General features: G+C 41.7%; 1 protein-coding gene across 1 annotated transcript in view; it reads right to left on the reverse strand.

Moving 5' to 3' along the window:
• Positions 1-584: 584 nt before the first annotated feature.
• plxnb2b (plexin b2b) overlaps positions 585-14291 on the reverse strand; it is a 124753-nt gene continuing 111046 nt past the window's right edge. Inside the window, exons 26-37 of the mRNA XM_083917273.1 lie at positions 12110-12176; positions 11238-11384; positions 9851-10007; positions 8885-8985; positions 5494-5578; positions 4925-5076; positions 4529-4689; positions 2824-2971; positions 2572-2636; positions 2309-2384; positions 1273-1347; positions 585-740 (exon numbers count right to left, since the gene is read on the reverse strand). Of these exons, the coding sequence (XP_083773399.1) occupies positions 636-740; positions 1273-1347; positions 2309-2384; positions 2572-2636; positions 2824-2971; positions 4529-4689; positions 4925-5076; positions 5494-5578; positions 8885-8985; positions 9851-10007; positions 11238-11384; positions 12110-12176 (1339 nt within the window). The 3' untranslated portion in view covers positions 585-635. The remainder of the gene's footprint in view (positions 741-1272; positions 1348-2308; positions 2385-2571; positions 2637-2823; positions 2972-4528; positions 4690-4924; positions 5077-5493; positions 5579-8884; positions 8986-9850; positions 10008-11237; positions 11385-12109; positions 12177-14291) is intronic.

The following is a 14291-nucleotide window of genomic DNA, read 5'->3' on the forward strand; positions in this document are numbered from 1 at the left end:
AGGCATCCTGTGTGTGCACACATTCCCACACATTCATACACACTCAAATATAGCAACGCACACTCTGTTTCACATGTTTTACGTCACACAGACATCTACGCACACACAGGCTAATAAAAACACTATCTGCAAGGTGATCCATTTAAAAAGATAATTGATTTTCCTTATAAAGCTTTCCGCATAAAGACTGCACAATAAAAAAAATATATAATACAATTCTTAAAACTTTTTCTACACAGAAAGAAATTGAACATCTGATTATCGCCCCTGCCAGTGCTCCACAGAGGGGCTTAATTCTCAGAGAGGTCTACAGCACTGCATTGTGGGAGCAATATTCAGTGAAGCATGAGTGAGTGCGCAGACCTTTAAGGTTTGGCCAGTGAGCTTTAAGGCGTACCTATGACAGTGTAACCCATCATTTTCTTCCCCTTTTTGCTCTCTATCTGCATTTCATTAGTCCCTGTTACTCTACAGCACAGAAAATTGTCCCAGGGCCATGTTGTACAATATACAAGACCACAAGTCCCTCCTCACCTTTCTTTATTTCCATATTTTAATCTCTAAAAGGAGAAATAAGCCCCTGTAGTCACTGGCGGTGTCCTACCATTCCCCCCCTCCCTCCCTCCACTCATGGGTTAGAGATCAGTCACTTTGTTTTCCAGGGCAGCTGCTATCTGCTGGAGCCGCAGGGTCAGCTGTTTACTCTGGGCAGCTGGGTCTTCTTCCAGAGAGGCGATGATCTGAAAGAGGGATGGAAGGAGAGAAATGAAGGAGAATGAGCCAGAAGTCGGAAATGATGAGCAAAGAGAAAGAGGAGGAATAATTGGGCAGAGGACGGCAAAAGAGGAATGTCGGAAAAACGTTGTGAGAATGAACACAGGACAAGAGAAAGAAAAAGGGTGGAGAGTGGGAGGAGAGGATGGTGTTATTTGACATCAACAGTCACGCCATATACGCTGTTATTGTTTGTGAGGCACACTTAGGGGAGACTGACAGCCCCATTTGTTTATCCAACTTGTTCATTAGGTTTTGTTTATCCCCCTTTCGTGACCTCAAGTGGCAATGCACAATGGACGCTTAAAAATCAATTCCCATAGCAATTTTCCAATTCACATCCCACAGAAATGCTTTCAATTAAAATTTCATACAATCACTCTTCTGGCATATCAAGAGTAAAGCGAGAAAAAAGGAAAAGCAATAATATAGTGGGCAGTAGTGCATTAAGTGGAATAGACTCCTTTGGGTGCGATACGAAAGAGAAGGGCCTCTTACCCCGTCGTAGTATTTGCTGGCGTACTGGTAAAGTTGATGGAGAGCCACTTGTGTGTTCAGTTTGTCTGTGTGAGACTGGAGGACATAAACGACAATTTAAAGGTTAGAGAGAGAAAATGTAACAAAACCATAAAACTTGCTTAGAGTTGAATGAACAATTTACAGTACTTGTTTCTTAGAAAAAATTATTATTATTACTATTATTATTATCACTAACCATCAGACATTAGACATTATTATCCAGAAGATTTGCATAGAATAAAACCAAGTTTTGATACTATTTGGGGTCACTTGTTTTTTCAGCAATAGTCACTCAAAGTATTTTCATTCTGAAATTACCTCTCTATATAGCATTCATTGTCAGTGACGGAGTCTGCCATTTTGCACTGTATTGCCTACCTATGCACTAAGGATTCAGGTGGGAAAAAAAACAAATTTTTACTGTTACTATGTCTGTTCACGCTGTATAAGAACTGTATTAAGTTCATGCAAACCAAACTTTGGAGTCCTCGAATTCCAGCTACTTCACATTAAAGTTTTTATCCAAATGTAGTGTAAATTTTAACCAAGTTTCCAGAAAAATATGCAAAAGAAAATGCAAATAAATTTGCACTTTGATCCTCTAGTGGTATTACTACCACTATTATTGAATATTAGTTGGTTAGATGGAGCTAATTCTCTAGTTGGGTGCCATTAATCCATGGCTTGGATATCCGCTGGCTATACAAGAGAGCCCGAAATAATAGCCATTTTCCCCTGAGACTAGATTGTCATCGGACAGATAGCTTATGAGTTTCAAGATTGTTCATGGCATGATGGAAAATTATTGATGGATTTCTTGATAAAAACAAGATGACTTTGTATGATTGCGCAGTGCACCAGTTGCTTTTCTGTTCCATTTTTCTGATCAAGTAGCTTGCTTTTACCACAGTAACCACAGCTGTCGCCTAATCAACCACAATTTAAATCTTTAGGATTATAACTTTAATGCCAGAGTCATTTAAGTGGCACAGAAAATGACAGCAGTGTTTCTCACCCGTGACACCTCTGCCAGATGAGTGTTCATGTCCTGATCACTGACGGGAACCATCTGCCTGATGCCCTTGTAGTAACTACACACAGACACACACAGACACACAGACACACACACACAGAGGAGACAAAGCGGAAGAGAGGAGGTGGTACAGTAATCACCACATCATATATTTGTTATTGAGAAATCTTTAAAATAAGCATTTTAAACTGACATGAAAACAACAGATCAAAAGAATATTGTTTTAATGTGTTGATAGGACTTACTCATCCACCATCTTCTTATAGGTGGAGATCTCCTTTGCATAGAGTAGTTTGTTACTTGGAGAGTCCTAGAGACAAAAAGTGGACACAACAGTGAAACAATTGTTATATTAGATTGATTGACCTGAGACATTCCTTCTTCTCATCATTTTTACTTCTTATGTTATCTATTTTGTTCGCATCTTCCCTCTTGCCTTTTCACCTCGCACCTTCACCCCCCCCCCCCCCCCCCCCCTTCCTACTGTTTCTACTTACCCGGCTGAGTTTGTGCTCGCTCTTGGTGCAGGCATCCATGAAGGTCTGGGCGATGACAGAGAGCGAGGCGTCCACCACTTCAGACACGTGGACATCGAAGGTGAAGTGGGGATTCTTGAGGATATTCACCCAGAACCGCAGAGGAAGGCTGCTCGGAGAAAAAAAGCCAAAAAGCCAGGACAGTGGTCCATCATCAACAGTTGGTATCATTATTGTTGCTCCAGAATGGGTAAAAATCCCATCAACCACATTACATCTATGAATTAATTTGAGTCAGAGAGGCATTTCATGTGTGAGAGCACTTGCCCAAGGTGCAATTGAGTGCAGTACAAGATAATAACAGGGATGGAGAAAAGCCTTTCTTTTAGATGTCAGTTTATTCAGAACAATACCCTCAATTGTCAGTTAACATTATTATTTCATATGATACTGACCTCTCTCAGAAGCATTGCTGTTAAATGAAAATGAAAAAAAGGCTTTTATCCTAACAAAAAGGGATCTACAATGAGACAGTCAATGATGCTTGTCTTCTCTAACGAATAGAGATTAGAAATTCTGAAGTAACACCAAAACTTTGACCTTTCAAGTTTGCGGGCGGCCGAATGACCAAAAGCATCAACTACATATTGTAATACGAGTATGCTCACTAATTTCCCCACTGAACAGGAAAACACACACTCCATACGTTTCTCTCCAACCTCATGTGAGCTTGTGAATTCAAAAGAATGCCCAAACATACAGTATTTTTCAAAAAAACTTGGTGTGAATACCTCGGAGACATGAAGCGCAAACCATGTAAAATTAATAGTGGTTTGGTAATATCTCCGGGGGAAAGCTGCATTGAGAATACAATAGAAGCATAAAAATAGCAATGTTGCTATAATCACAGTATTAAATTAGCTTGGGACATAATTACCATGTTTGTTTGTTGTTGTGCCTCATACACACATTCATATTTAATACTTGGCCCTCAGTTGATTTGATAAACAGAACGGGTGGATGCAGAATGTGGTGTGGAGTGGAGTAAGTAATTAAATCGCTCATCTCCTGTCCTTGTGTGGGTGCTCTCTTGCCAGCCTCACGTCAATCACTGGCATCTACATGCAACACGTCGTCTTGTATGCTTGAGCCTTAGCCGACGTGACACTAATTTATGCACTTAAATGTCACATGGGAGCGGGGGGATTGCAAATGCAAACTAAGTGAGCCGAAATTGGGCATTTGTATTCAGCTCTTTCTTGGATAAGTAAGTTTTATTTCTTCGAGAGTTACTGTATCTCAGGCAGCAGGATGTGTGGTGTCGACTTCAACAGTGTGTATGTGTGTGTGTGTGTGTGTGTGTGTGTGTTAGTAGAGATTTTAGTTTAGCACTTAGTACTAATTTGAGTTATTTAGCACTTGGTATTTCCATTTGATTTTGCGTGTCTTTATATTTCTACTTCATTACAATTCAGAGGGACATTTTCATTCAATACATTCATTTGACAGAACTAGTTACCAGTTAGAGACCTTTGAGACCCTTCACAAAAAAGCAGGTATCTATGACTTGTTGACGATTGCACCAAAGAAAGATTTCCCCTCTTACCCTCTCAGTCCTTTACTTTTCACTTAAGTAAAGGATCTAAGCACTTCCTTCATCACCAAGTACATACAAATGAAACTTTAAGAGTGACTATCGGTGTATGCAGGCGTGCAGTACTCTTACCTATTAGTCTTCCATATATGGATGGTCTCCTCATCCACATTGTTGTGTTTCAGCGCTTGCTCATCCAGGAAGTCAAAGAAATATTTGACAGCCGGTGGCACCACTGCCCCAGAGCACAGTACGCTGCGGAAGAAGTCATCCACAAACTGCTGCAGTGTTCCCTGAAATGGGCCACAAATAATGTGAGACAGGGCAGAGCACGCAATATTAGTAAAGATATTGAGGCTTTTCTAAGTTTAGCATTTTCTGCCTTATCCAAACTCAGAAGTCTTCAATTGAAGTTGGCTTTTTAACTGAAAAACATTCCTTGGAAAGAAAAACAATTCTATTTGCCAAGGTCAGATAATTAGACAACTACTTAACAAATGTCTTAAAGTGATCTTAATGTCTTTGTACCTTGACAGAAAGGAGTCGTGTTAAATAGATCTCTGTAATGGCTTTGGTCATCGACTTGTCCTTTATGCTTCCTCGTTTAGATTTGATCTCATCCAGTTCGTCTGCCGGCCTCACCAAGTGAAACACCTTGTCATCTTCCAACAGAGCATTCCCTGTTAGGCAGGCAAGAAACACTTTAAACTTTCTTCTCATAATTTTGCTCCTTATTTATACATGCACACTCTCACAAAACATATTGAGATGATAAAAAGGAGGGTGTTTGTCAACTGAATTTGGATGCAGAGAGAATATGCAAGTAGAAATGCTAAACAATAAACTACTCTGAAATGCACATTACAAAGGCAGAAGATAAAAGTGCATATTATTTCGGCATGATCTCAAAGTGTGCTGCACATAAAACAATGTGTATTAGCATGTTAAATGAGAGCAGGGATGTTGACAACAGCCCCGGGGAAAAGAATCAAAGGGAAGCATTTTCAGTATTCTCAAGTTCACACCTTATCTATGCTGGTGTCAACAAGTGTGTTTTACTTAGTGTGTACAACATGAGGGTATTTAGAGACACATACGCTCTTCGTGGTTTTCCTGGTTCTGGTCATAGTTTTGCTGAATGTGAAGAATGCTGGACAAGACTAACGTGGCGTTATCTCGCACCTGGAAAGCACATAACAGTCTTTTGTTAGACAGAAAACCCACACAACAATACACTTACTCCACGCACCTTGAATTTAAGCGTCATTGTGACTTAGGTCAGCAGTCTCTTTTAGTGCCCTAGAACTAATTCATAATCAATGCAATTGAGTGGACAGCAACAGTGGGTCTTTATTGGGGTATTTACAGGCCATTTTCTTTGGCATCAACCCATTATTGAACCCACAAATACTGTGATTAGCACTTCTCTGACACAACCAATGATTCTATGGCAGCAAGGTTGTCCTCTAAGTGTGAGACATCAGTGGGTAGGATGAAAAGGAAGGAGTACCTTTGAAAGAGGGGGATTTAAGAGACCTAAAATCAGGACAAGTAGGAGATATTTGCAAGTGACCTTTGTTTCCCGAGGATCAATACACTGCCAAGAAGATTTAGTGGCCTTCTGTCGCCATTGAGAGCTGACAAGAGAAACCAAATGCAGGCACTTTCAACTGGCTGGCAGTGAGAAATTAAAAAACTGTAGACAATTTCTCTAAACTGGTAAAGACAAACAGTCAAGAAAAGTGGCTCTTAAGTGCTTTCTTATAGGTTTGTTCTATTTCATCCTTACTGACCGCAAGAGGCAGTGCTTAACACTGAATATCTTCTGTCTTGCGCATGCGCAGGTCGAGTATTAATATCAACAAAGTCACTTGTGACCTAGGATGACCCCCGGCTTGGGTATAAGTTCCGGTGTCGAGATCAGTTCCTTTTCGTTACGTTACTTAGTTGTTACATGTCATTTAGCGGCTAGCGGAGTGCTCTCCCTCAGGCTGCCCTGAAAGGATGCTAGCAGGAGTGTGTGCTCGGCGCTAGCTTTTTATCGACGGCTGATGTATCAGTGGAGGCGCTCCCAGCTCATGGTAGCTTTGACCACTGTCCGTGTTTCTGTTAAGAGAGAACCCACGGTTGGCATATGCCCTCGCTCAGGCAGCCTTTAGGGGGTACGCTAGCAGGAGCGTGTGCTCCGTGCTGGTTTCGCTCCCCTGTCACTATAGCAGGTAAAAAAAAAAGAAATAATATAATTTAAAAAAAAAGAAGACATTTTTGCGTTCCGTCTTCAAAAAGAAGAATAATATAAGAGAGTGCTCTCGCCTTGTGACTGTACTGGCGCCTTTGCCGCAATGGACAATCATGCCTGTAGTTTCCTGTATGGCTCCTCTTCAGCCTAAAGATTGCCAACATTGTCCCTCTTGTCTTGGCCTCGTACACCTGAAGCAGAGTCTTTCAGAAGACGCCTGCATGAACTGCAGTTACATGTCTCTCACTATGAGGGCTGTAAGGCTGCCTGAGGTGGAGAGCCTGATGGCTGATGCTGGCTCCACATAGTCAGGGCAGTCGTCCCAAGCCCTGCCTGCCCGTCCCAAGCGGCGTGCCATGAAAGCTGTCATTGCTCCCTCCAGGAAGACAGCTAGGTCGGACGAGCTGTCCCCGAAGGTGGAAGAAGGTGGTGAAGCTCAGATGAAGTCTCTTCTCCTGTCCCTCCATTCTGGTGCAGAAAGATGGCTCCATGGGATCCATCATTCGTGCAACCCTGGAGCGCCTGCAGCTTGATCTCCAGCAGGCGCAGCCAGTGCTTTGTTCAGGTGCACTCCGGCCCCTACCACCTTCACTGTTCCTCCCTCTGAGAAATATCTGAGGGAGTTGCACGAATGCTGGAGAGACTCTAAGGGCGCACTCACACTGTCCATCCGTACTGTGCCCAAGCCAGTTTCCATCCTGTAATGCCATCACACGAGCCGTGACGTGGGTCAGGGTCGTAAAGTTGTGGGGCCAAGGTTCCTTACCAACTGCTGGCATGTAAACACCTGGCAAATACCGCTTCTGTGTTAGTTACCGCTACAGTAGGTGTCTCAAGAACCACATTTTGCCAACACACACACACACACACACACACACACACACACACACACACACACACACACACACACACACACACACACACACACACACACACACACACACACACACACACACACACACACACACACACACACACACACACACACACACACACACACACACACACACACACACACACCAAGCGTCAATCTTCTATCAATCTTTAAAGTGTGCTGAAGGTCGCCCCATGAATCAGAGGCATTAAAGGGAAAGGCCGACTTTCCGAGATCAGAACATGCTCCAGGGACCTAAAGCCCTTAGTTTTAACAAGTTTACATGAATGGATGGTCCAACGTTCAACCAGCTCTATTATGGCGTAAAGTCGTAGCTCTCCAATAAGGGCTTTATAAATGAACAAATACGAGTGTTTATTACACCTCTCGGCAAGAGAAGGCAAACCGACCACTGGTGAATGCAGAGTGATATTCTTGAGGTTTGAGAATGGGAGCAGGAGCATATCTATAAATTCATTATTACATCATCATAACCAGAACTGTCAGGAAAACTGATTTATCCTCTTCCTACTGATCATAGGAAGGCTGGTTCGGTTTCAGTTCAGGAAGCAAAATTTCTGTAGCAGTTTGCTCACAAAATTGGCAACGTGAAAGTTAATTGTGTAAAGCCAGCTGCAAAGATATGTATACTCTGTGACTCTCTCAATATTAGATCATTTCCCAGTGGTTATATACCGATTATTGTGATCAAAATCTCTGCCTCTAGAAAATAACAAGAATTTTGTTTTATTTTCAATAACTATTCATATTTAACAGACACAGGAAAGTGGCATTCAATCTTCTCATGTAACTCTCAGCAAGAAAGCAAATAAGAGTAATTTTGAAAATGTTAAATTATTCCTTTAAGAACTGACAAGAAATCAGGGAGAGGAAAGTCGCCAGCTGGACTTGAACCAAAGACGTTAGTCAGCAGCTTGAAACCCTACATCACCATGGCACCCAAGCAATTAATTTCTTCCAAAAAGCAAGTGCACAGTTATACTGCCAGATTGTTTTATTGAATGCTGGCATGTTGTTACTGCCATGAAAGTCAGAAAAAAACAGGGTTTTACACATTTACACACTGATTTGACTGGTGGTAAAATGGACATTAAACGTTTACCAGTGTTAATTAACCAACAATAGTATAAATAAAAAAATAATATGATGCCTGTTGATGTGTAAATATGCAGCAGACATACACACCACAGTGACACAAGATGTACAAGATGTGAAATGGCGTGAAAATAGGCAACCCCATTCACACGCCCACATAAAGTTATTTACTTCCCTTCTGCCTCTTCATATCCCTTGCTGGTTTCAGTATTCCTTAAAAAAATGTTTCATCAAGACACTTAAATTTGTCAGTACTTACATTGTAGTGTGCAAGAGTGTTGATGCGTTTCCATCTGCCCTCTTTCTGGGAAGTCAAGTCCAGATCAGACAAAATCTGCCCTGTCGAGCCCGGGCGCCACTCTGTGGTGAACGCAGGAGAAGGTCAATCAATCATCTCTGCTAGGTGAAGGTGTAATGCAATGCTTGGCAAATTGTCACAATGTTTTTTTTTTTGGTTCTTTCTTTCAATATGGATTGAATTTATTTCATCATGGTTCACTGTTACCCTGAGGTTATTCTGTAATAATGTGGTCTGAAATAATTTCAGCTACTCATCTTTCTGTCTGCACAGCTTTCTCTCTCTCCTAAGATGACAGTGACACACTTGAGTTCATTTTGGCTGAAGAATGTGACGGATCAGAATTTTCTGACCCCAAAATATAGAAAATGCAACACCACCACAGATCTGAGCTCAACACCCTCTGTTACATATTATTCACTTACAAGAATCACTAAGTATAAGGGGGTTATCTCTCTGATTCACCATGAAAGAAGACATAATGAGATCTATAGCGTGCATGGGAATAAAAACTGGCTTTGATGTTGGAAATGTCTATAGAGCTTTGCCTTTTAACTTGGTCCCCAAGGTTTCTGACTGCAGCAAAGAGCAAAACTTTGTTTAGGGAAGAAGGCTTTCTTTATGTTGCTGACAGTGAATAACTACGCAACCTCAGTGAAGCTTTTTTTTTTAATTCTACAAACAAAAAAAGAAAGAGCGATAATCTTGAAAATAATCTATTCAATGAAGTTAGAATTAAATCAAGAATCAATTTTCTATTTAGACAAATGCATTCTGATTTAATTAAAAAGGCATTTCAGGCGGGACAGGAATAGATTCTCCATTTTGACATCCTCGCCACTCTGTGTAACCCTTACATTATTCATCATTATCAGATGTTTTCTGCTTCAGCTCATCCTCCTCTGAGGCAGCCTTGATTTTACTCACCCAGTGTGACACTGTCGACCTTGGGCCGCTGGGAGTACGGTAGGTTCCTGTACACCTGCTCTATTATCTTCTCTTTCACCTGTGAGATGGTGTCACAGCTCAGCACCTTGACGGGCGTCACATCGGGACCCTCACCCTGCACCAGCACTTGCAGGGTCTGGCAAACACACATTAAGTACCATGTTGTAATATAGCTTGTGCAATTTTCGTATGTGCGCACACACACACACACACACACACACACACACACACACACACACACACACACACACACACACACACACACACACACACACACACACACACACACACACACACACACACACACACACACACACACACACACACACACACACACACACACACACACACACACACACACACACACGAATGACAAATATGCAGAAATATTCAAACATGGCCAGAGCACCCAGCCACCCACCCACAGCAAGTCCCTCTGTCATGAAGTTGTCACCATGGCAACCAGACTTCTGTAAGCACACACACTCTCTGTGGTGACACCTGAGAGAACTCCTGTCACCTTGGCCAGCTAATGACCAAGGCTCAGCGGGAGCAAAGTCTGACCCACCTCGCCTCCCACACTCAGTCACTCTGTCAGAAATAACTAACTGACCACTTGGCAGATTCAAACAGGGGGCAAGCAATCCAATCCAATCGCAGTAGCAGCCTCATGAGCCTGTCTGCATTTGAAGCGAATGGGAAAGAGCATGCTGTGAACTAAAGTGAATAGTGTCTGCCTGTGAAATTTAGCTCATCGCATTTTTTTCCTCCTTCTGTAATTCAATCACAGAAGGTGATCCATCACGGCAGGAGACGTGTAATTCAGGCTAATTTGGTAATTGCCCTCGACAACGGCATTACCCATGGGTCTTTTTATTTGTGCTGACTTTAACAGAAAACAGCTGTGTTCACATTAGCTTCCATTATTGAAACACGATACCATAGCGAGACACAACAGGCTTTTACTGATACAGAGCAGGTGCAGGTGCAGGTTGGAAGGTCGAGGAGAGATTGTGCAGGTTTCTTGTACTCTATACTTGCACTGACTTGTAGTATTTTCACCTAAGCCATGCATTTCACCGCTATATTGGAGCCGAGAACATTGACACTGAAAATGGATGTCACACAAAAGCAGGCAGTCGCCTAGGGGGTTTTCATTGGTTACCATGGTAACTGCACTGTGTGTGTGTGTGTGTGTGTGTGTGTGTGTGTGTGTCCGTCCGTGTGAGTTTTTGTACTGCTCACCAGGCACAAAACACCATGCCATCTCAAAGCAATGTGGCAGTTTTCATGACACTGGGTTGTCTAAGTCCAAGCGTCTAAGTGTGTGTGTGTGTGTGTTTTTGTGTGTGTCCGTCCATCTCACCAGGATGGAGTACTCTACATCGTCGCCCAACAGGCCCGTGTCGTTGAGGGTGTACTTGGCTTTCTTCACTCTGGCGTCCACGGGCCCTTTCTCGATCTGGTGCTTGATGGCTCGGAACAGTTTGTACAAGGGCTCGCCTGCGGAGTCCTAATACACACACACAAACACACATAGGCGCAAAACCATTTAGAAGTTGTCTAAGATGTCGTCAAGCACCTAATTGTTGTGATTAACATTTTTAAAAGATAAATGCACCCTATGATCTGATGGGGGTTTTAATTTTTCCGAGGCTGTGGTAGTGAGTTTTAAAGATAGAGTGAATATATTGGAATCATATGAAACTAGACAGACAATCTAAGGAATCAGTTGGTACCAACCATGATAAACTACCTTGTAAATAATGCTCCAAAGTTAAGCTAAAGCAGAGGAAAAACTAGCATGTCCATTTTGAAAGGCTGACCTTAAGATATCTGAATGAAAGTAAGTTCTATGGGTATCCACAGGATTTTTAATAATTCTCGAAAGATTCTCAAGTTAAATTTAGATTAACACCAATTTATCAGACATATTAGATCATGAGAATGGGCATCATAAACTTCTATCATAACCTTCTAGGCCTTGTAAACTCTAAACTTTCAACATCGAATAGGAGCCTAACCAAAACAAAATGTTTATTACAAAGCTATGACAGAAAAAACTTGACAGTTCTGTTGAGCTTTTATCTCCCCTTGATCATCCCCTATCCTCCACCACATCTTAAAAAAGGGGGCGCAGAATACTAAGACGTTAAGACTCTCTGACTCCAGTTAAGGAACATGATTAGCTCACATTTTACATTTAATACATTTTAAGTGTCTTTAAACATGTGTTACCTTCAAAAATTGGTAAAGGCAGATAGACATCCAGTTACACAACATCCTTTCCACCACCGTCTCTGACCTGGAAAAACACATTAGATGGAATCATTCTGGTGTATAAATGTTGTATGTTAAGCATACTACTACTACTACTACTACTACTACTAGTAGTAGTAGTAGTAGTAGTAGTAGTAGTAGTAGTAGTACAGGCAAAACTGAGAAATAGTCACTACTTCGCCATTATAGATGTTATGATGTCACTGATGCACTAGCATTTGTCTTTACATATTTTCTATAAATGTTTTTGTAATATGTTTTATGTATTTTTTATATTTTTTGTTGATGTCTGGGTATTGTGTTTGAATGACAGGCAATACTTATTGTATAGGCAATTTTCATTGAATTCTCTTGAAAATATTGAAGCACTACTTTCTTTAGATTGTGGATCTACAAAATGTCAACAGGAGAAATTTCTGCACAGCTTGTTATTATCTGAATATTTTAATTCAAAAATCATGTCAGCGGTCACACAGATCACCCTTCCTAATGTCACGTATTCACTGGTGGCGGCTGTTGTTAGCTGCTAGCATGCCTAATTAGATGTTTTGTATATAAGGGGGCTTGTGTTGGCACGGTGGCCTAATCAGCATAATGAGCGTCTCCATTGGGGGATAATTAAGATGTGTACTTGCATAACAGCCAGTCACAGCGTGGCCAGGCACATCAGACCGTTCTGATCACATAACCCCCTCCCAGCAGTGATGAGCGACTGTACTGTCAGACAAGTGAGTCCTGCTGAGGGAGAGCGGGCCATCATCTGAGGATGATTTGACCGTGACCTTGATCATTACATTGGAGGTGAAGAGCAAAGAATGCTAAAATTGGAGATTATTTTCTGAAGGCTATTTACTTCAGTTAAATAAGTCAGCTGAATGTTTATAGATTCTCACACTACATAGGAATTATGAGATGTTGCCAAGGAAGAAAAACCATGACCAATTAATTATTACACAGTATCAGAAAAAACATTTGCAATATTTGGTGAGATCCTAAAAATATCAATCAATTTGTTATAATAATAAGTTATAAGGTCATGCCAATCCCAACAGTATTTTTCTGGAATTATGTTTTCAATGATTGCTGATTTTTGTAATATAACGATTGCTCACTGCTGTCTGGGAAAAGGGTAGGTTTGAGGTTTGAAGTTCCAAGGGTTTTCAGGTTTGATGTTGGCAGCAGGTGATTTACAGTGCAGTTAAAGAGAGTTTTTCTCATCAGGATTGAGAGCTGGAGCTACAGTAAAAATGAGCCCAAAATTAGAATGCATGTCATTTTTTAAATTAGAAATATCCATTGGAAAAATCATCCTGGTGCAGGATTATGCCGTTAACCCAATAAAATGTGACTTATGTATTTAAGGCAATTAAAAACAGTACCAACCAAAAGTATTTTTTAGCCCACGTACCATTGGTCAAGAGCTAAAAGGATAAGAGGGGAAGATGAAGAATATGATGAAGGGGAACAGCAAAATAAGTATCACACAGCCCTCTGTGCTTGGACTTGGTAGGAAAAAAATCAGAAGGAGAAACAGAAGGAGGAGGATTGGAATAGATCAAGCAGCAGTCTGGTTCTTGATAGTGGACTACAGTAGTCAGCGGAAAAAAAAATCCACAGAAAACATGGCAACAGAATGAAACAGTCCACTGCCTCTTGAAATGAATCCCAGTCCTCTAAAAATGGTTAATTATACTGCCGCCAGGGTTTAGACATGGAGGGATTCGTATTGTAGAGCTGAGATATAAGGACATCTGATGATCTCAGGGCAAAAGTTGCCAAACAAGACTACAGCCACAGTAGCTGCTCTGTGAGGATCTACTTAGGGCCCACTCACACTGTCCTTCCGCACCGGGCCAAAACAGGTTTTTCGGGTCAAGCCTAGTGCGTTTGACCAGTGTGAGTGCAACCGCTCCGCGCATAACTGCGCCCAGCTGGCCGTCCACGGCCCGTCTGAGAGAGATGGGCTTTGGTAGAGCGCGTTTGCATGTGTACGAGCACGACCACGACCACGACGCCTATGGCGGTTCTGAAGTCATTTATGTGCGCCTGTTCAGACATGTTCGGACATAGAAAATAGAAGGACGGACCATGCACGGACATTTAACAACAACAACAATGGCGGCGAAAGGTTCACGTTGGT

The sequence above is a fragment of the Echiichthys vipera genome, assembly GCF_963691815.1.
Source record: "Echiichthys vipera genome assembly, chromosome: 7".
NCBI lineage: Eukaryota > Metazoa > Chordata > Actinopteri > Perciformes > Trachinidae > Echiichthys > Echiichthys vipera.